This window comes from Neofelis nebulosa, chromosome 7 (genome assembly GCF_028018385.1).
Source record: "Neofelis nebulosa isolate mNeoNeb1 chromosome 7, mNeoNeb1.pri, whole genome shotgun sequence".
Classification (NCBI taxonomy): Eukaryota; Metazoa; Chordata; class Mammalia; order Carnivora; family Felidae; genus Neofelis; species Neofelis nebulosa.
In genome coordinates this window covers 2,597,977-2,619,714 of record NC_080788.1, presented here as the reverse complement: position 1 = coordinate 2,619,714, position 21,738 = coordinate 2,597,977, and the positions used below count along the sequence as shown (strand labels likewise).

Below are 21,738 nucleotides of genomic sequence, written 5' to 3'. Positions count from 1 at the left end.
CCCACGGTCGTGCCGTCGGGATCACCCCGCTAGCTTCTCGGGAAGTCGTCATCAGACTCTTGACTTTATTTCGATTCCCTTCCTTCGTGAAGAACTGCCCGGCACTGTCCTGTGTCAGTGCCTCCTGAGTCGCCTCCTCAGGTGCAGCCAGGTCTGGGCGCACTGGCTCAGGAGTCCCCGGGAGGCGGTGGTCTTAGCGAGACGGGGCTGCCTGTGCCGGGCCGTCCAGCGACGTGGAGAGCCGTGCTGCCCGGCGCACGTCTCACGGGGCCCCCCGGGCACCCCGCCCACCTGCCGGCGTCGGGGTAAACTGAGCACTGGACTAGGAGTCCGAAAGCATGCGTCTGGTCCCGTGCCCGCCACTCAGACCCCTCGCATCCCTGCGCGTCGACTTCCTGTCTCTAGGACGACACGGGGACACGAATGCCGGCCCCAGCCCGCTGCTCGGGAGTCCGTGCGGATGGAGGGACGGGCAAGGTCACTGCCCAAAGCAGAGGACCGGGGCAGCCGGGAGAGGCCCTCGGGGAGGCTCGTTTCCGTGCCGCGTTGACGAGGTTGGGAACCGTGACGCTGGGGTCCCTGTGGGTGGCTGGAAACACCGTCTGCAGAGGCTGTTCTGGGCCTGGCCTCGTGGCCGTTCCTAACGAGCCGGGGGCCCTTCCGACACCCACGGCCGCGCCCCAGCCCCGAGACCAGCCTGTCCCTGTCGCTCACTTGGCTTGTCCGGCCCGGCGGGAGGCTTTCTGTGTGTCCCTGGCCCCGGCCGGCACTGTGCTCATGCGTGTCCCCTCCTCCCAGTCCCGACGGAAGGCCGCGTCCTCCTTCCCTGCGCTGGTCCACGTGCCTGACCTGGCCGCTTGCCTGACAACGGCCCGATGATCGGAATCGTCTCTGCGCGAGGTGGTGGGGGCGGGGGTGTGCCTCCGGGTCCCCGTGGCCTCGTCACGCAGGTGGGACCCCGCGGATGGCTGCAGGACTGAGTCACGCCTTCCGGGGCTGCGTCTTCAGGGTTTCTATGAAACCTGAAGAACTGGTCCACGTGGCGGCTCAGCTCCTGCCTCCGCCCGGGGCTTCACGGGATTCACAAGGGGACGCAGGGGGGCAGCAGGCAGGACACGACCACGCCGAGCCCAACGGCTTCCCGGGGTGAACGGGACGGCGAGGGGACGGCCACCGCCGTGAGGTCACTGCGGCACTCGTGTAAAGAGGAGGCCCCGGGGGCCTTTTCTGAGAGTTCACTGCCCCGGAGAAGCCACCAGGTCCCGCCGGCATGGCCCGGCGCTCCTGGCCCCTGTTGTCTGTGGTTTTCGCAATAGACGTGGGGCCGGGACGGGGCTGGAACGCCGCCCGGGGTGGCGTCAAAGAGCGCTCTGGCTGCTTCTAGACATTTCTTTGTCCCGAGCTTGGCAATCGGGCGTGAAGAGGTGACTGAACCACATATCCCTCTGGTTATTGACCTCATCGTTTACCGGCGTGGACAAGTTACCTGCCGTCTCCGCGTCCTGGTGCCCTCCCCCCCCCCCCCCCCCCGTGAATACGATGGCACAGACCATGCTCTGGAGACGTTACTGTCATTAGGAAGACAGGGTCCACTGAACACCAACCCAGTGCTGGGCGCGTGCTAGGTAAGTGGTAGCAGTTTCTTTTACTCTCTCTTGCTCGCGCTGGCCCGTGCTCTTGGTACACCTGCCCGTGCCCGGAGTTTCACCCGTCCTCTGCTACCTTGCCCCCCCCACCAGGCAGCACCCTTGCGAGGATGAGTCTCCGGCCCAACCCAAACCAGTTTTGCAGATGCTGCGAGTGGTAGATTGTGTTTTCCCAAAAGAGCCCAGAAGCATCTCCCCTCCCCTCGCACCCGGGCCGGCCCCCACGGGTCAGGGACTGAGGAAGACACCTGTGTGGCTTCACAGCCAGCGGAGCGTGTCACAGGAAGGACACGACTGCCACCTGCCCCTCACTCTCCGGGGACGCTCACCCTGGCACCCGGCCGCCATGTTGCGAGGAGGTCCGGGCCATGGGGCGAGGCCGCCCATGAGCGTCCGGGCTCACAGCCCCCACTCTGTGCCCAGCCACCCGCCAGCACCAACGGCCAGGTGTGTGAGACAACGACCCTTGGGGGGGTTGTGGCCCCCAGCCTTTGAGTTGCCCTGGCTCGTGCCCAGTAGGACAGGATGACCTGTCCTCTCCCAGCGTGCCCTCGAGGCAGGCTCACAAGAAACACAAATGCTATTTGGGGAGTCGGCCATTCTGCCGTTCTAGGACGTGGGAAATCTGCGAAGCGGGACACGGGTTTCATATCAAACTGTAACGTGTCCGTTTTATTTACAGCACCATAGTATTACCGTTACGCTCTCTGGACATAGTCTGTAGGCACTGGCGGCCTCCCCGGCGTGACCGGGCCCTTCCCCTGGCTGGGCGTGTCCCAGAAGGTCTGGACCAGGGCAGCAGCGACCAGGAAGCGCGACTCTGCTGCCTCCCCCGTCCAGGCAGGGGTGAGCAGTGACCCTGAGAATTAGCAGTTGTGAGGAGCTGTCTGTCCCCGGCTTTGGTGTCGGTGCGGGCCTACCTAGGGCTCCCCAGCCGCTATGGTCCCCGAGGACTGGACGCTTCTCCTCCTGATGACGATCGTGACGGGGCCGTCAGGCAACGTCTTGATAACGTTCCAGGCTTCAAACCGCGTGAGCCCCTGCACGGCAGTGCCGGCCAAGTGTAAGATTTCATCTCCCGGCTGGATCGTCTCGCTCTGTTCTGAGGCTGCCCCTGAGAGGAAGAAAAATAGATAACAGGCTGCTCGGGTGACAGGGGAACAAGGAAGGTTACCTCCTAGCCTCGGTCTCTGGGGAGCCAGGACGGCTCAGAAGGGAACGGGGGGGCCCATCCCTCAGGGGCTCGGTGCTGGATCTGGAATGGGGCAGCTCATCAAATGGTGGCTTTGAGGCTGGCATGCCAGGCTCCTGCTCTGTGGCCCTTGGGAAAGGTGTAGCCCGTTGTATCCCCAGAGGAGGGCGGCCGCGGGCAGCTCCGAGCCCAGAGCCCGGCCGAGGAGACTTCCGTGAGTCACGGAGCCCTCTGGGGGGCCGATCCCCTCCAACCTCCACGCACACCAGCCCAGCAACCTCCGTCCGCATGTGGTCTCTCCCTTCCGACGAGCTCACCAGGCATTGGGTGGCGTGGGGAGGGGGCCGGTGAACCCCCCAGGCACGCTGCCCCTGAACGGCCTGGAGAAGACCCCTGCGTCCGTGTGAAGAGGGACGTAATCCTATGTGGCTCCCACTCTCAAAGCTGTGTCCGGGAGGAGCGTTATCGTTCACATGGAACGCTATTCTACGGTATTCAGAAATACCGAATAAAAGATAATAGTAATGACAACGATAAGAAGTTGGTGAGATGTGCTGGGCCGTTGTGCACATCAGGTTCTGCGCGGACGCCCCGCGAGCGTGTCAGTAGCCCCGTTGCGCACGCGAGGAAACCAAGAGTTCCGCAGCCCAGCCGAGCGTCAGAGCCGCTAGGTAGCGGGGTCTGGGTTTGAGCCCAGACTTTCTGGCCCCAGCGTCCGCATCTCCCGGCAGCTGGCCGGCCCGGCCCCGCGGATGCAGACGGGACGAGGGTGGAGAGTGGTCTCCCTCGGAAGCACGGCTCCCACTAGGAGCCAAGTCTCTTGACTTTGAGCCACATGCTCAGCCCAAGTCGACCTCCAAAGGGTCTTTCCCAGAGTTGGAGTAAACACGGGTTCCTGGGGGAGCCCCCCCGCAGTGACCCTCGGTCCCCCCCGGGGCCCAGCCGCCACTGCGGGGCTCAGTCTGACAAGCCCAGACACACCCCACACCTCCGTGCGGACAAGGAGCCTCAGGCCCCGAGGGGCAGCGGTCACTCAGCAGGTGAGAGGCAGAGCCGGGACTAGAACCCAGGTCTCCAGACTCCTGCCCAGGGCCCCACAACGCAGGGACTCCAGCTAGAAAAGCGGTGAAGACCCGGGGGTGGGGGAGGGGGTTCTGTGGTAGCTGCGGGCCATTCACGCTTTTCACAGGGAAACCCGAGCGACCCCCGCTCTAGTGCACCTCAACCCCGTGACGAACGAAATGTCAAAATTTTTAATAAAGGCAGAAGCTGACGGGACCAGGACTGAAGGGAGCCCAGGGAGGCCGAGTGTGTGCAAGTAGAAAGTCAAGACTGTGTCCTCATTTTAAGCTCTGGTGCTTTGTTCATTATGGATTTTTTAAAAATTAAAATTAATTTTAATTGTTTAAAACCATCACATTGGGGGCGCCTGGGTGGCTCAGTCGGTTAAGCGTCCGACTTCGGCTCAGGTCACGATCTCACGGTTCGTGAGTTCGAGCCCCGGGTCGGGCTCTGTGCTGACAGCTCGGAGCCCGGAACCTGCTTCGGATTCCGTGTCTCCCTCTCTCTCTGCCCCTCCCCTGCCTGCTCTCTGTCTCTGTCTCTCTCCCCAAAATAAATAAATTTTTAAAAATTAAAAACAACCATCACATCGATTACTGCGGGTTTCGGGGCCTCACCTTGGCCCAGGCCTGCCCAGCTGAGCCAGGCCCAGGGCTCAGTCACTGGCGAGGACCCAGGGAAACAGAAGTAGTAAGGGGACATCCGAGCCAAGGAGAACAGGCAGCAACCGCAGAATCGAGTCCCTAAATGGCCTGCCTGCCTCCTAGAGGGCGTGGACTTGGAAACAGCCATGGCCCAGAAGGTGCTCAGAGGCCTTTGGGGGCCTGGCCCGCCACTCGCAGCCGGAGGGAACCCCCGAGAGCCAGACGCACAGCTCACCTTTGAAAATCCTGTTCACGGTGAGAGGCTTGTCCCCGAGCAGGGAGCCCTTGCCGCCTTCCAGGCTGAAGCCCAGCCCCGTGGACGTCTTCTCCAGCGTCACCGTGTGCACCGTGGCCTCCGCTGCAGGGGAAGCACGGGGACAGTGTTAGGGACGCCCTCCTCTCCGGGCCGCGCACGCCTGGGCGTCACGCGAGCCCCACGAAGGCTGCCGGCCGCCCTCGCACGTGCACGGGTAGACACAGACGCGTCTCCTGCAGCCCACGCGTTCTTAGGGCCACGCGTCACTGAGCAGCCACAGCAGGACTGGCCCCACGCGGCCAGGGGGCTTCCTCCCCCGAGCTGGGGGGCACTTACTGGAATCCCCAGAAACGTCACTGGCCACAGAAGCCGAGTTTGTAGAATCTGTGGATGAGTTCAGGTCGGGCGCGGCCTCCAGAGCCGGCTTCCGTGTGACAATCACAGCTTGCCTGGGGTCCCGAGCTTGGCGGAGGATGGCCAGGGCGTCGTTGTGCGTGGCCCCTTTGAGGGACTTGCCGTTGATGGAGAGAACCTCGTTGCCCTTCTGAATAGTTCCTTCCTGGGAGGCCAGCCCGTTGGGGAACACTCTGTGCACCTGAAAAGCCACAGGAAGTCAAGACCCAGAGGTCACTGGCGTCAGATCCAGAACCTTCCGGCAGGAAAGTTCCAACCAGTCAAGGCCTAGAGGCTGCTTAGGGGAAAGAAAATTAAAATAAACATGTCTCAAACCAGGGCTGCCGGTTCAGGACCTCCTTCAGCGGCCACCCCGAGCAGAGATCACTCAGTGATGGCCAGCCTGGTCCTCAGAACCCCTCCTAACACCGCGTCCTAGACCACATCACCACAATCCCAGTTCCACCTTTCCTTCCCTGCAGCATCGCCCCGAGTGGTTTCCCTGAAGCCCCGATTCTGTGCCACGTTCATAGGCATTGTATCCGAAGAAACAAAAAAGGTTTCCAAGGTCTGACAAAGTGAAGAACCCTGGAGAAAACAAAAGTTCTGAAAAATGTCTACACAGCTTAAGAAGGTATTGGAGACCTTGACACCTCCGTAAGAACGGGCAGCGGGAGGCAGCGACCCCCGACAGTGTTTCGGTACAGAATCCTTTTCTTCCGGGCAGAAATCCTCGGGCCTCCACCTTCCGCAGAATACGCTTTTTGGAGAAACGCTCACCTGGGAGGTCTGGACATTCTCAGAGCTCCTCCCGCAGAAATGCTGATCCAGTTAAAAGGGACAAGCCAGTGAGCGCCCAGCATGGCCTTGGCCGTGGACGGTGCTCAGGGTTAGTTCTTTCAGTGACTCGGGAAAGGTACAGAAGTGTCCACGCCTGGCCCGCGCGCACTGCTTCCTCCTGGGGTTTGAGTGGCCGCAGCGTCTCAGGCTCGCCGGCCAAACGGGGCGGGGAGACGTCGCGACTCGGCAGACAAAGATCCCCAGTGCTATTCCCGCGGGCCGGCTCTCTCGTCCCTTCCAACAGAAAGTGGACTGCACAACCAGGGATTACGGTTCTCTGCTGTGTGCTCGGTGACAGAAATCGGGCCTCGGTGGTCCTATGTGCTTTTGTGTGCGGTAGAGGGCCTGCTGGCCAAGAAGGAAGTCACCGTTCGCACCCGGGCGACTCCGAGACGGCCAGCAGGAACCGGCCGAGTCACCCGCCGGGAGGCGTGCCGTGTTTAATGCTGGCTGATGCTGAGCTGGGGGGGTCGTTTCCAGCCGGGTGAGGAAGTGCGTGCGAGTCCGCATAAAGACCACGCTGAGACGACACGGCCATCGGGCAGGAGGGCGCTCGGCTTTGGGGCCACGGAGCAGCCAGAATAACAGGGTCGGCGGGAAGGGGCGCAGGTGATACCGGCTGCCGTCTCCGGCTCTCCCCGAACAGGGGCGAGCCCCCAGGACCCGAAGCCTCGGGATGCAGCCGGGGCTGTGCTCTGCGGATCTTGCACAGGAACCGCTCCTTCTTCTGTCCAGCATGGCCCCAATGCCCCAGCCAACCATCATCGGCCTCTCTGGTGTCCAAGCCAACAGCCCCCAACTCTCCAAGTGGGCACAACCGGGGAAGCAGCCTCCTCGACAGAACGCGCCTTCTTCCCAAGGCGCCTTTCCATCCAGGTGAGGCCCCCCCTGCCTCGTGGCCTGGGCTAGGTATCACGGCCAGGTCGTCAACCTCGAGCCCTGGCGGTGCGGCCTTCCAAAAAGGCCCGGGGTCATAAATCATTCTCGTCTCGACGTTTAGTAGTTGGCACCTTGCTGGTCTACTCGCCCCACACGAGAGACGTCGGATAAGATTTGCCTCGAATTTCTGCTGTTGTTGCTGGCCTGCAATTCCCGTAACGTGCAACGAACCATTTTGAAGCGTCCTATCCAGTGACATTTAGCGGGGTTGGAGGATTTTTTGGGAAACGCTCCTCCAGACAGGACCTGCAACAATGCAGGCGTTAAACCTTGCGAGATTCCGATCCGGCAGTCCTGGAGGGGCCCAGACCCCTGTGATTTTCTTAAGGTGATTCCGAATCCTTTTGGCATGTTCACGTTCTCTGGGGTAGACAGAGCCCTTCTTCGTTAAATTAAGGATCGAGACGAAGGTAGGCTATGGGGCCACACAGGCCACCGTTACTATGCTTCCTGGGAAGGGTGGGTCCTGACAGCCCCCCTTCGGAACCCCGCACGGTGGCCTGGTGCCAGGCACTCCTCCGGCCCCCTGTGTGGCTGGCACGTGTTCTCCCTCCGGGGGCCACTGCCTCTGGCTCTCACGCACCCCCAGCGTCGGGCCACTCACCGTGATCACCTTGTTTTCTAGATCCGCTCCTCCTGCCAGGCTGAACCCAAGGCCGGCCCCTTCCTCTTTGTGCAACACGGTGACGTGGATGCTGTCCAGTTGCTGTGGAGGGAAACACAGACGTTTAAAACGTCCACCGCGCCAGCCTGAGCAGTTTAACGCGCGTGGGACCTCGGGCTGATTTGATCTCGAGCCCCATGGGGCTTGGCCACGTGCCAAGCGATGTCACCTCCTCAAACCTGTTCCGTCCTCTGGACAGAGAGGACTGTGCTTTCTGGAGTCCTAGGAAGCTTAGAAGAGAAAAAGCGTGTTATGTCAGGTGCGGTTCCCGTCTCCTCCCCTGGCCGCCCCGCCCTCACCCACACCTGTCCCAACCCGGCCGGGCGCCACTAGGTCGGGGAAACCCAGCGTGTGGGGTGACGCAGCTCCACCATTGCAGCGTGGGGCCAGGCCGGCCCCTGGGACACCGGCAACCCCAGGGGTTACGGCCGTTCTGCAGGGAGTGCCTGCTCCTTCTCTCTTCCTGCTCCTCCTGGGGGTAGAGCAGCACGGGAAGGAACCCAGCGGACTCCCGGCCGCAGTACACGCGCACGCGCACACCCACGCACACGCGCACGCCCACGCACACACGCGCGCCCCTAAGAGCCCACGCACACACGCACGCCCACGCACACACGCGTGCCCCTAAGAGCCCACGCACACACGCGCGCCCACGGACACACGCGCGCCCCTAAGAGCCCACGCACACACGCACGCCCCTAAGAGCCCACGCACACACGCACGCCCACGCACACACGCGCGCCCCCACAAGAACCCACGCACACACGCACGCCCACGCACACATGCGCGCCCACAAGAGCCCATACACACGCGCACACACACGCACACACGCGCACCCACAAGAACCCACGCACACACGCGTGCTCACAAGAGCCCATACACATGCGCGCCCACGCACACACGCGCGCCCCCAAGAGCCCATACTCACGCGCACACACACGCACACACGCGCGCCCCTAAGAGCTCACGCACACACGCGCGCCCACGGACACACGCGCACCCCTAAGAGCCCACGCACACACGCACGCCCCTAAGAGCCCACGCACACACGCACGCCCACGCACACACGCGCGCCCCCACAAGAACCCACGCACACACATGCTTCCGGCCTGCACGTGGGCTCACAGGAGCCAAAACAATCCTTCTGCGCTGTCTGGAATCAGAGAAGCTCCTTCTGGTCTTGACCCGAGGCCCCAAGCTGAAATGCATCCGGGGGGCCAGGCAGACCGCTTACAGGAGCGGACTGTGCAGACGTGAGAGATTTAGGGGTGACGGGAACTGCCGGGGACCAGGCAGCACGTCCCCCCGCCCAAAGGAACCTGCTACGTGGCCGCGTAGACCCAGCGCTACCCGACCGTTCCCTTTAAGCAAAGAGAGAAGCCGGACAACCGGGTGTCAGTTCAGGTTTCAGAACATTCAGACTATGATGATTTATAACATCCCCACGCGGATCAACGAAAATACACCTGCGCTTCCACGTGGCTCTCGGCCCACGAGTTGGCCCTCGCTGGGAGGGAACGACCTCACGTGCACAATTCACTCGCTCTGGCACCACCGGGGCACCTGTCGCGCAGCTGGCTCTGTGACCCTTGGGCTTGGAGCCCCCACGACCCAGAGGGACGAAGGGATCTCACCACCCAGCTCTACCCCAGCACTGGCCCGCATCTCCCCACTTTGACCCAAGTATCAGGTTACTTGCCCTGTAAGGGGCCCTCGTCCGGCAGAAAAGCAAATGGTCTCCCGGTGACACCCTGCACAAGACAGCTCTCTGTGTTCTACACACTTTTGCCTGCGCTATTTCATGTGAATAAGGCCCCGGGGGACGATGGTGCCAGGGTGCTACGGGTGATGGGTGAGTCGTAGCCCAGGGCGTCTTGTGCGGCTCAGGCTAAGCCACACCCTTGGCCTGGAGAATTCCAACTACGATGCCTCCCTAATTCTTGCAGAATCTTGGACGATTCTGGTGCGGAAAGCCTTTGCAGATCTGGGGCAACGCAGGAGGGGGCAAGCCCTTGAGCGCCTGAGCTGAGCGGACCTCAGCTCTGCCCGGCCACTTCCTCTCCACACATCTTGCGGTCGTGCTCAGAAGCCTATGGGAAGTGGCACTTTCGCAATGACTTGAGTGACTTTGGGGGCGGGGCCTCACAAGCCCTGGAAGGAGCCCCCTCTCTCGGTGGGCAGGGGAGGTCTCCGGGGTCAGAGCTCGGAAATTCCCGCGGCTTACAACAGCACGGTGCCCTGAAGCATCTCCTGGACGTGAACGCCAGGCCGGCAGGCCGTGGGATGTGCACGAGGCACAGAACTTGGGGGCAGAAAACCTCTGTGACCTTGAGCTGAGCTCACCTGGCTCCTTTACAAAATGGCTACCAAGATGCAAGGAGCCAATGATCGCAAGCGCTTGAGAAGCCACCAAGCTCCGTTCGAGTGGCGGGTCGAGTCTCGGGGGTCCAGTGAGGCCCTGTCCCGCCCCCGCGGGCTCCGACCCCGCTCCGGCCACGGCTCGGAGTACGGCCTTGGTCACTGCGGGCGCTTGCAAAGGAAGCCTACCTTTAAGGTCGCTTCATCCAGAACCTTCACTTCCTCGATGAGCTTCTTTAACTCCTCGGCGCTCAGCAGGGAGATAACCGATTGGCCAGACTGAGGGGAGCAGTGGTCCCGGCTGTCGGCTTCCGTGGGCTCCCCGAGCCCCTCCGTGTACTCTCTCAGCTCTGAAAGGCTTTCGTACAGACACAGTGCACGGGACGGATCAGAATATTGATGGGAGCTCACATTTAGCGCATGGCCGCTCGGCGGCAGATACGGGGCTGAGCACCGATGTGCATGCTATTATTTGGCGCAAGAAATCCGAGCAGGTGCCGGCACCCCTCCACGACAGCCGTGAGGAAACTGGGGCTCCCCGAGGGTCGACGCCTCGTCTGTGGTCACATGGCTACGGAATGCCCAGATCTGGGACTCATAATCGCAGACCGTGGTGCGTCTGCACCTGCGCGTCCCCCATCGGCACCTGCGCGACCCCCGTCGGCACCGAACGACCACAGACAGCGCCCATGCAGCCAGCATCTGGCCTTCCGTTTTCTTCGGAACTCGTTTTGATATTTGTAGCCGGGTTTTTCCAGCTACACCTCATATTTTGCAGGAAACCGTGGTTTCACTGACAGGAAACTACGGCTCCCTCTGGCTGGCAGATCTTTACCGCCAGCAGGGGGAGACGTCCCGCGGCAGTAAATTCTAACGGGGAGCCTCGGCGAGAGCTCCCGGCCGGGCACCCTCAACGTTACGGGGTACCTCCACAGCTGCCCGCTCTGGCTAGCGACCCGTGCGTCGGTCTGGCCGTCTAGACCCTGCTCTCAGTGTTTCCAGGGTCACCCCTGCTCCTTCCCAGGCTGTCTGCAGCGGCTGCCACACGAGACGTCAGGGTCAGCGGGTCCCAAGCACTTGCGGGCAGTATCAGAATAAGAAGTAAAGCCGGGCAAACGCAGACTTGTTCTGATCCGGGACGGGACCGTGGGGAGACCCCCTCCTTATCTCAACTGAAGAGCGAACTGAGGGGGTCGGGGAGTCAGCGCCGGAGCCGGACCCCCCGGCACCCGGTTCCGGGGGCCTGAACCCCCGTGCAGGGTGGGCCTGGATTCCTTCCGGGGCGGGGAGGGGGGCGGTCGTCACCTCCCGGCTCCAGTCTGGCCTTCCCGAGCAGGAGCATTCGCTTTCCAAACCTCCGTGGGCCACCGGCGCCTCCCCCGACCCCATCCCTCCCAGGACAGGTGCCGTGAGACTCCTCCTTCGCAGGGAACGTGTAACGCTCACGCACACGCACAGAAAAGAGCAGGCAGAACGGCCCTTCGGTACCCCCGAGACCAAGTTTCAAGGACACGCACAGTTGCGAGAGAAAGGACGATGGGGAAGCAGAGAAGACGGGAGGGGGAGGCGGGCACCGGCCGTACTCACTTGAGGGAGAACCCCATGTCCGAGGCAGGCGGTTCTGCAGCACTGCTCGCGGCCGGGGCGTCACTGGCCGACGACGCGGGACAGCCCCCGTCCTTGGGGGTGCAGGCAGCCTGGCCCCAGGAGACAGAGGACGGGAGGCACAGCAAGGACTTCATGACAGCCGACGACACCCGGCTACTGATGGAGTAGAGCTGACTGGTCTTCTCGCCCGGCGGCTTCACCTCGCAGGACTGGGTCCTGGACAGCGGGAAGCTTCGTGCCCGCTGGCCGGGCACCTTGACCACCGGGCCTCGAGGTTCCTCCGCGTGTGTCGACAGCAGCCTCAGGAGAGGGTCGGGGTCAGGGAGGGGGGCTTTCTGGCTGGACTGCCGTCCCGGGAGAGGGGACCCCGACGCACCCGGGTCCCCGGGCTCGGGGTGGGGGGGGGGGCCCTGCGGCACCTGCTCTCGCTCTGGCTGCTGCTGCTGCTCGGAGGTGGGGGCGGCCCCTCGCCCCGAGAGGCCAGAAAGCCGACCTCCCTCTCGCTCCCCCGGGGGCCGTGCTGCCTCCCCGACGGAGGCCTCGAGGCTCGCTCTCTGGGCTCCTCTGCTGGGCAGCTGACAGGAGCCGAAGGTCTCAAAAGAGCTGATTCTCTGCTTGATGGAGGAGAAGGCCCGCGTGGGCGGCCCCGGGGGGCGCTCCCTGGAAGCAGGTGCCGGCTGGGCGGGGGAGGCCGGGTCGGGCGGCCGCCTCGGGTCTGCAGCACGCGTCCTCAGACTTTTCGAGCTGTGGCGGAACCAGGCCGGCTTGGGGGCCACGGGAGGACCCTTCTTCACGGTGCCGCTGTCCACCGACTTGCAGACCTTGGGGGCAGCACCGGTGGCGCCCAGCTCCGGCGGGGTCCCGTCCGGGCGGCCCTGCACCCTGTCTTCTTCGCCCAGACTGGCACCGGGCTGCAGCGGCCTGTGGCCGTGGCCGTCACTCATGATGGGGCCGAACAGGTTCTTGATGCAGTCGGAAATTCTCACCCAGGGCTCTTCGGCCGCGATGTCGAGGCTATAGTCCATCCGGGCCTGCCTCTTAAGGAGCGGGTGTTTCACCGGGGACGTTGGGACCCCTGCAGCGCAGAAACATTGCCCCTGAGTTCTAGTCTCAGAGCGAGACGCCAAGGAGGCCTCGGGGGCTGGGGGGGCGGTGAGTACCCATGCTGGGCCCTGGGGCGTAAGCCCCCACTAGCAACCCCTTCAGAACCACAGTTAGCTTCTCAGCATTTCAGGGCCGGACGCGTTTGCAGGGCGCACCTGGGCCTCTGTCTGGCATCTCACAACTGAGGAATCCAGCATTCGGGAGGGTAAGGGACCGCCTGCTGGCCCAGCCAGGGCGAGACCCCAACCGCTGGTTCCTTGTGCCCTTTCCGCGGCTCCAAGCAGCCCGCCAGCAAGCCGTCACAAATGGAAAAGCCAAAGCAATTTGCCTACCTTCCCAGCTTTACAGCCCCAGCTCACAGATTGGTGGCCGTATCTGGTTTGGACCGCCTGCCTCGTTAAGAAGCAGCGAGGACGGGCCTTCAGAGGGGGCGCACCTGGCCACCTTGGTTCTCCGCCCCCCTCGCCGGTCAGCATCTTACATATTTGCGCATCCCTTCTGGAAGGCTGGGGACGCTCTCTTACCCAGGGACAGAGGGAGGCCGGCCTCCAAGCCCCACACAGCAACAAGGCCAAGCGGACGGGCGACCCTTCCGGGGCCCCCAGGCCCGCCCTTTCCCTGGTTCAGAGGCTGTGACTCTGGATTTGCGCTCTGGGGAGGGGGGGGTGAGGGGTGACACGGCCCAGGGTGAGGAGGACTGACCCTTGCTCTCCCCTCGTCCCAGTGCCTGGCTTCAACGAAAATAGACCGTGAGAGCCTTAGTTGAGCCCCAAAGATACCAGAGGCGCCCCGCACAGTCGGGAAGACGTGCGTGGTTACTGCCGACTCCAGGGCTCTGCCGAGGGAGCCCGGCCCTCCCCGCCCGGTTCTGGTTCTGCATTTAAAAGTCGCTCTGCTGCAAAGGGCTGTCAGAGGCTCCGTGGTCAGAGCGTCCGCCCGCAAGCCCTCTGCACGCTGGGGTGAGGCTCTCTTGCAGGCAGAGCACCGAGGCGTTCCCTACCGTGTTCCTCTATCGGGGTGACTAAGGGAAGGCAGAGTGCGGGGGGAGCCGGCAGCCGTGGGGCACCTGCTCCGGGCGAGACGGGCCAGACGTTTCCACCCATAACGCCCCCCGACCCTCCAGGAGCCCATTCGTGTACTTTTCACGTAGCGTTTCTCAGACAGAGAAGCCATCTGTGTGGCTTGTAGCCTACAGAGTTTTTTTCTCTGCCACTAGCGGGGGCTCCTTGGTGGCAGGAGCCGGTCAGCCCCCTCTCTCTGTCCCCCCGCCCCTCCCTCCGTCCAGCACCTGGCACTGGGCCGCACGAAGCCAGCGTGCAATGCACGTCTTGCTGATGAGTGGTTGCAGCTCAGAAAAGCAAAGAGGGCTGTCCGGAGGGGCAGAGCCGGGTGTCCCACGGGGGTCTTCCTGACCCCAGGTCCTGTGCCCGTTCTAGCAGGCCACAGGCTGCCACCACACACGCAGCCCACGTCTCAGCAATGGCAGGGACGCCACGCGAGCACAGCCACCCCCACGGGCACAGCGCCCGCCAGCACGAGCCATGCTGCCCTCAGCCAGGACGGGCTGGACGCTGTGTGCGACAGCCGGTCACCATCTGTCCCCCAGCTGACTGCCCACTGCATTGTCAGCCTGACCACGAGCTCCCCAGACCGGCAGTGACCCCCTGTCCTGCCGTCCGGGCGCCCCAGGGCTCCTGCCTGCTCGTCAGCCTGAGTGCAGCTGCTGTGTCCATGCTCGGGGTCAGAACCCTACGTTTCCGGGGTCAGAACCCCCCCTCCCAGGGTCAAAGCCACCCTTCCCCGGGGTCAGAACCCCTATCCTCGGGGTCAGAAACGCCCCTCCTCGGGGTCAGAACCCTACATCCCCGGGGTCAGAACCCTCATCCTTGGGGTCAGAAGCCCCTCCCCAGGGTCAGAACCCTCCCTCCCTGGGATCAGAACCCTACATCCCCAGGATCAGAACTCCCCTTCCCAGAGTCAGAACCACCCCTCCCCGGGGTCAGAACCCTACATCCTTGGGGTCAAAACCCCCCTCCCCAGGGTCAGAACCCTACATCCCTGGGGTAAGAACCCCCCCTCCCTGGGGTCAGAATCCTACATCCTCAGGGTCAGAGCCCCCCTCCCCGGGGTCAGAACCCTACATCCCCAGGGTCAGAACCCCCCTCCCCAGGGTCAGAACCCCCTGTCCCTGGGGTCAGAACCTCCAACCTCAGGCCAAACCCACAATCTTACCTCATTCCCCAGACCTTTACCCGAGAGGTCCTTCCTTCCAGAAGACCGAAACGAAAGCCTACCTGGGCTGGCTCCTCTCCTCGCTGGCTCGGCCTCCGAGGACGGGCCCGCTGCGGGCCCCGGGCAGCAGGCGAGGGCGCGGGGGGCTCTCCCCGCCGTGTCTTCCTGCCCTGGCGGCCGAGGCGCTGGCGGCAGCCCGCTGGCTTCCTGTAGTGTAAACAGGAAGTGAGGGCACGTGGAGACGGTGGCCTCCAGCCGTCAGAATGCAAGGTGCACCTGGGCTGGAGAGCCCCCTGAGGTGCTCCCACCACAGGTTCCCCGGCACCCTGGGCCACCCGCGTCGTCGGAGGCCCACCTCCAGGGCACACCCCTCCTTACGGACCGTGAAGCCCCCCGGCCCCCGGGACAGGGACAAGAAGCAGGGGTGTGGAAGGAGCCTGGCCCCGTCGCATTTGCCCCTGCAGCAGCTGGGCCACCGCCCCGGGTGGGGAGGGCGCAGGGGGCCGCCAGTCTTAGGACAAAATGGGAGTCGATCGCCTTCTGCACCGTTCCGCGCAGTGACGTTTCATAAGCGCGTTGGGAGGACAACGGAGCCTGGGGACCCGAGCCATCGCCTGCCCCTGCAGCACCTGCCCTGGCCCCGCGTCCGCCCAGGCAGACGTGTTGTCCCCACTGAGCCCAACGCGGTCCCGGGCTCCCTCATGAAACAGCCTCGGGACGAGGCGGACGGGGCTCCACGCGCCCGTCTACCACCTGCCCGGAGTTTGCCCGTCCGCGCGGCACCAACGAGATGCTCCTGGGGCCCGGAGGAAGCAGAGAGCTGAAGGAGGCTTCCCAGAGAACTGCTTTCTGTCTGGTTCTCGAACAAAGAGTGAGAATTTTCCAGGCAGAGAAGCAGAACAAGAGCGCTCCAGAGAGCCGGACACCCGCGGGCAGAGCAGCAGCAAGAAGCCAGCCGCGACAAGAAGAAGGACAAGAGAGGGGTCACCAGGGCGACGCCGTGGCCGCCTCTGTGTCCTTTCGGTCCCGAGTCAGGCGGATGGCCAGCTGGCTATTGGACAAGGCCACAGGCTTCCTCCCGGGACGAAGGACAGAAGGGGGAACAAACGCATCGCTTGGGACTAAAACAGAAACGGCAAGCGTCCGGGGCCCGAGACTAACACCTACGTTGGCAATGAACGGTCTTCGAGAACGTGAGGGCTACCAGAGTGAGAAGCGTGTTCGCAAAGCATCGCCCCCGCCCAAGGTCCCGGTCGGAGAACGGAGCTCGGGGAGACACCAAACAACCCCAGAGTCAGTGCGCTCCTCGAACTAGACCTTTGAAGGAGCAAGGCTCGGCCATGGCGTTCAAAGCTTTACGTACGAGGCGGGTGGCTACAACTTAGCTTCGCTCCTCTGGGGGCTCCTCAAGGTGACACTTATCCCCGTCCACGAGCTGCTGACAGTGTTACAGGCTGACACTCAGGTACCGAGCCCAGTACTCAGAGCAGACACAGACCTCGTCTGTTGTTTTCATTGTCCCTTCTGTGAGGGAGGTGCTTTTTTATTTATTTTTTCTTTTTTTTTTTTTAATTTTTTGTTAACATTTATTTTTGGGACAGAGAGAGACAGAGCATGAACGGGGGAGGGGCAGAGAGAGAGGGAGACACAGAATCGGAAGCAGGCTCCAGGCTCCGAGCCGTCGGCCCAGAGCCCGACGCGGGGCTCGGACTCACAGACCGCGAGATCGTGACCCGGCTGAAGTCGGATGCTTAACCGACGGCGCCACCCAGGCACCCCTAACCTGTATTTATTTTTGAGAGAGGGAAAGAGACGGAGCATGAGTGGGGGAGGGGCAGAGAGAGAGGGAGACACAGAATCGGAAGCAGGCTCCAGGCTCCGAGCCGTCGGCCCAGAGCCCCATGCGGGGCTCGAACTCGCGGACCGCGAGATCGTGACCTGAGCTGAAGTCGGACGCTTAACCGACTGAGCCACCCAGGCGCCCCTATTTATTTTTTCTTAAATGGCCCCTGAATTCAGCTCAGTTTTACTCACGTTTTCCTCCAAGGGGTCTTCCCTAGCACAGTGCTCGGCAGGCGACAGAGAGAGAGGGGAAGGGAGGAGAAAAGCGTGGGCTTACAGGGGAGACGGGGGGGCGGGGATTTCAATGATGGTTTGAGCTCATTAGATAGGAGAGAACTGGTCTCCCTGAGGTCATTTTGGTTGTGGAAGTTAAGTCCTCGTGAGTTACAGGACGGGTGAGGTTTGGGGGTCGTCCTGGGGAGGAAGGACTGCAGGGGGTCGGGGGGGAGAAAAGGACAGACAGATATTGTACACTGGGGCCACGGAGGGACACATCCAGTGAGAAGTCCCCAGAAACTGTCGAGGGAACTTGAAGAGTGACATCCACCTTTGCGTCCTGGTTTTGCCATTTCTCTGCGCCCTGCCCCTGTCCTGGCAAAGCCGCCCCCCCTTTTCTCCAGGAACAAAGCAAAGAGCCTGGCTCCTCAGCCTGTCTGTCCCTCATCCGCCCTTCTGGACCCACAGGGAAATGTGACATTTGCCTACGGGGGGCGGGGCAGAGGGGACGGGACCCACCTGGACAAGCCCACCAGGTGTGGCTAGGGCAGCCACATCCTGCAGCTCTCCACGGGACCGTGCTTCCTCCTTCCGTCCCTGTCACCCTCCCTCTCAGAACCTTCCTCCCCCACCTGCCCACCCCACCGCTCCGGGGGGGGGGGGGGGGGCTTCCGTTCCCGGAGTCTGTCATCAGCCCCAGTCACAGACGGGCGGAGGAGTGTCCCGGGGCCCCACGCCCACCTGCCCGGCCAAGGCGGGGATGTGACAGGCAGCGTAGCTGGGGGTCGACCCACTGGCAGTGGGAGCTTGCGCTCAGTCCACTCTTTTCGTGGTTGGGACCCTCGCCTCTGGGTGGGGTAGGGCTGAACTGGGGCCAGGCACCCGCAGTGCTCAAGGGAGGAGAAAAGTGTGGGCTTACAGGGGAGACGGGGGGCAGGGATTTCAGTGATGGTTTGAGCTCATTGGATAGGAGAGAATTGGTCTCCCGGTGCTCAATGGTGCTCCCGGCCATCAGTCCGCCTTCCCCTACGGGGCGGCGTGGGGCAGAGGAAGGAAACTGAGGTCCTGAACAGATGTGATGGAGGGACAATCACAGCGATGATGCTCGTGCACCTGAGGTTTGCTAGGTGGCTCTGTTTAATGGGCACCACAGCCCTCGCTGGGAGCCTCTATACAGCCCCAGTGAACAGCTAAGGAAACTGAGGCTCCGAGAGCTTGGGATCCCCCCCCCAAGCCGCACCTACAAGGAAGTGGGTGGGCAGAGCTGATTGGGAAAGAAGCCCGAAACAGTTTCTCGCCGTCACATGGGTCAACTCGCTAATGACAGACGCCAGCTAGCTCTTGGCGACTTCGAGCCTCACGGTAGGCCAATCTCCCAGCAAAAGCACCACGCCTGAAGAAGCGTGTGCGAAACACCCCCTGCCCGCCTGGCACGGAACGGCCTTCTGGGGGCGCTGCTGGACTCCATCGTAAATTCCAGTATATTTTGGAAGGGAGCCCGGAGGCCAGCAGCAGGAACGGGGCTTCAGTTCTGGGCCTGGCAAGCCTCGAGTCCTTGCACAGGCAGCCCTAGGCTTGAGCTGAGCCCCTTCTGTCTGACGGAGCAGGAGAAACCTTCCCTCCCCGGGGCCACCACTGCTGCTTGGTGCTCGCTCGGGAACCACCGTGCAAAAAAGCGAAATGTAAACAACCAACGACAACCACAAAACCAACCGCTCCTCCCGGCTCTGGCGCTCGAGAGAACATTCGACCCGTCCGGCCCCTCTCTCACCTGGCCACACGCCGGCAAAGTGGGCCCTGAAGGGCATGGGGAGTTCTCTCTCTCTTCCAGACTCTTCTGAGGGTCGCTGTCACTTTTAAAGTATTTTCTGGGCGGAGGCTTGGGCTTGGAGGTCGTGGGTTTTCTCACCAAAATCTCGAAGGATTTCTTCAGTCTCAGCGGTGGGTGGCTGTGCGGGAACCCAGGGCGGGGCGGGCTCTCCTGGGGCGGCTGGGACGGAGCCACGGGAAGCGTCCCCGGCTCCTGCACTGGGGACAGGCTCGGGCTGGGCGTGTGGACTTCCGGGTCGGAAGGCTGCTGCTCGCTGCCGCTGACGGGGCTTCCCCCGGGGGACCCGGACACGTAGCTGCTGTCGCTGCTGGAACGGATCATGACCTTCTGAGCCCTGCGATTAGGGCCTGCTGAGTTCCTCTCTCTCTCCTTCTCCAAGGTCGGCCGCCCATGCCAGCTGCTCTCCAGCCTCGGGACACCTGCAGGGGAAGCACGAGGAACCCCCACAGCTGGGCTTGGGAGGCAAATGCACCCTTGGCCGCGCTCCCGACCGCCCCGGGCTGCACGCTGCACCCGGGGCTGTCTGCTTCCCATCTGAGGTCACTGGGGATTTGGAGCCCGGCCGTCTCGGGTTTGTCCCAGAAAAGCCGTATGACTCCAGCTTGGGAAAAATCACTCAACCTGAGTCTCCGTGTGATGGGCATGGAGACGTGTCCCCAACTTGCCCGTCAAAGAAGGGCTCGCTGTCCCACCTGTGGAAGGGCTGGTGGCAGATGCCTGCCACTGTCCGCCCCTCTAGGGACTGCCTACAGGAGCTGTCTCCCCAAGGCGAGCTCGCGTCCGATGACCGACAGAGATGGGCTGTAAAGGGGGGGTGGGTGGGAGCGTCTGCCACCAAACCAGACAATTCTAACGTGTCTTTTAGCTCCACAGTTCCAGGGCATCTCAGCTCACCTCCTCCCTCTGCCCAGCCCTCTTCTCTCCTCCCCTCCACGGGCTCCGACCCCTTGGACCCCTCCGAGATAGCACCCTGCATGCCAAGCTGGCCTCCTGGGAAACCCAACCAGCAAAACTCCATCTTTTCACCTGTAAAATGGGGATAATAGTTATAGGGTCACCGAGCTTGTTTTGGGGGCTCAGCATCGGAGAGAGAGAGGACACCGGCCAGTGTGCGTTGAGCCTTGTAGCAAGAGGATACCATTTCCTCCAGCTGAGGACGAATCGACAGCTTCAGGACCACACTTTCTTAGCCATAGTACCCTTTCCCTTCCCTCCCATCCAGCCTTTCTTCCCGGGTCATCCCCGCACACACACCCATTCTCAGCACCGCGTCCATCCACACAATCCTGAGAGGCCCTTTTCTGTAGCGGCAAACCGCCCCCCGTGTGTTTCTTTTCTACAATCAGAGCTCAAAGGAGTGGGAGCAGACTGAGACCCAGCCTCTTGCTCAGATTCCAGCTCATTCTGGAAGGCCAGGAGAGCGAGGAGAGCCCCGTGGAAGAGAATCCTAGACCTTAGGAGAAAACCAAAGTCAGCCAAGCTCACGGTTTGAATCCTCGATGAAGAACAAGATTTCTTTTGCTTTTTCCTGGTCATAAAATAATGCAGCCTCATTAGAAGGAACTCGGCCCCAAAAAGAAAGAAATGAAAGTGAAGATCCACCTGCCGTCCGATCCACTGGAGAGAACCACTGTCCAAATATGTGTGAGTTTCTCAGTGATATTTTCCCGAGCATGAATGTTGAGTGGGTGGAGAGGGTAGAAACTTTTCTCTGAACGCTTTCAGCCTGTGTAGCCTCCTTGTCAATATTTGCGTGTTGTTCTATCACACACTCCACGATGGCTTGGCCGATGCCCCTCAGCCGAGCACAGAGGCCGCTAGCACCCAGGGACTGAAGTCAGTCGACCTGGTTCCCGTCCAGATGCTCTGTGCACCACACAATGTGATTTTGGGTAAGAGAGCCTCTCAGCGGCCCGCTTTTTCCTTAGAAACGTGCATAAAAATTATATGTAAGGATCCAGTAAAATAACGCATGAATTAGTTCCAGTGTCTGACATGACAAGGCCTTAAGAAAGGTTAGATATTATATTATTAGATATTTTTTCTGAAGAGTCTATTATTATGAACTTGTGATTGAAAACTCAACTGTGTATAGAGGCAACTGCCAATGACAGCCTGGTATAAGATGACAGGGGATGGCGGGAACAACAGAGGCCAGAGGAGTGCCGGCCCAGTGAAGAAACATACAAATTCAGATGCTTCGAACATCATGTGCCTCCCCAACAGAGCAAACACGTGAGCCGAGGTCAGCTGGTAGGCTGCTAGCTTTCAGCCTTTGTCCACATTGCAGGCTCATCGGTGATGTGACAGTCACATCGCTGAGGTAGAAGGCAAGTCAATGGCTCAACCCTGAGCTGTCTAAGAAGGCAAAGATGTTCAAGTCAATGTTCACTGTTTCTCTTACCTTCCAGGCTCCACTGATGCCTCTCCTTTCCAAACTTGACGTTCTCCACAGCCTGGGCCACAGCTTCTTTGAGTTGCATTTCAGACACCTAGAAAATACCGGTCACCTCCTCAAGTAAATGGCAGCAACGTCTGCATCAGGCTCTGAGTCCTATAGCAGCTCCCAAGTGTGGCCCCTGGATGCCAGGATCTGTCCTTCCAACCCACTCTGCAAATAGCTGACAGTGTCCACTTCTAGAAACACCCTGTTGATTCCAGGGCATCAGTGGTTCTCTAGTATATTGTCAGTAAAGTCCAAAGTCTGTCAATAAAGGGGATCCTGAGGTGGCCACTCTCGACTCTCCAACCTTCTCTCCATGGCTTGCTGAAAACCTCCAGGCAAAGTTACCACTTGACAGTTTACCTTTTGGAGCATTCCGCTCTCGGCAATGCTGCCATGACATCATCATCACTATCTTCATCACCATCATCACCATCATCATCACGATCATCATCACCACCATCATCA

The 21,738-nt window shown here is 61.7% G+C and overlaps 1 protein-coding gene and 1 long non-coding RNA gene across 10 annotated transcripts in view; both read right to left on the bottom strand.

Annotated features, from left to right (window-relative positions):
• Positions 1 to 2,290: 2,290 nt before the first annotated feature.
• The window catches only part of IL16 (interleukin 16), a 98,021-nt gene continuing 78,573 nt past the window's right edge, over positions 2,291 to 21,738 (bottom strand). For 7 of the 9 annotated variants that reach the window (XM_058736381.1, XM_058736383.1, XM_058736385.1 and 4 more), the window contains 9 exons: positions 21,232 to 21,319; positions 18,768 to 19,246; positions 15,001 to 15,145; positions 11,582 to 12,677; positions 10,184 to 10,352; positions 7,577 to 7,678; positions 5,137 to 5,395; positions 4,780 to 4,902; positions 2,291 to 2,760 (listed from right to left, as the gene is read on the bottom strand). In XM_058736381.1, coding sequence (XP_058592364.1) covers positions 2,567 to 2,760; positions 4,780 to 4,902; positions 5,137 to 5,395; positions 7,577 to 7,678; positions 10,184 to 10,352; positions 11,582 to 12,677; positions 15,001 to 15,145; positions 18,768 to 19,246; positions 21,232 to 21,319 — 2,655 coding nt within the window. In that variant the 3' untranslated portion in view covers positions 2,291 to 2,566. Of the gene's footprint in view, positions 2,761 to 4,779; positions 4,903 to 5,136; positions 5,396 to 7,576; positions 7,679 to 10,183; positions 10,353 to 11,581; positions 12,678 to 14,938; positions 15,146 to 18,767; positions 19,247 to 21,231; positions 21,320 to 21,738 lie in introns of those variants that run through there. The other 2 variants (XM_058736390.1, XM_058736388.1) reach the window with 2 other exon arrangements.
• On the bottom strand, positions 7,685 to 8,562 carry LOC131515928 (uncharacterized). The gene is made up of 3 exons (XR_009263747.1): positions 8,365 to 8,562; positions 8,245 to 8,334; positions 7,685 to 8,214 (listed from the first exon to the last, which is right to left on the bottom strand). It is a non-coding gene; the product is annotated as an uncharacterized LOC131515928 (long non-coding RNA).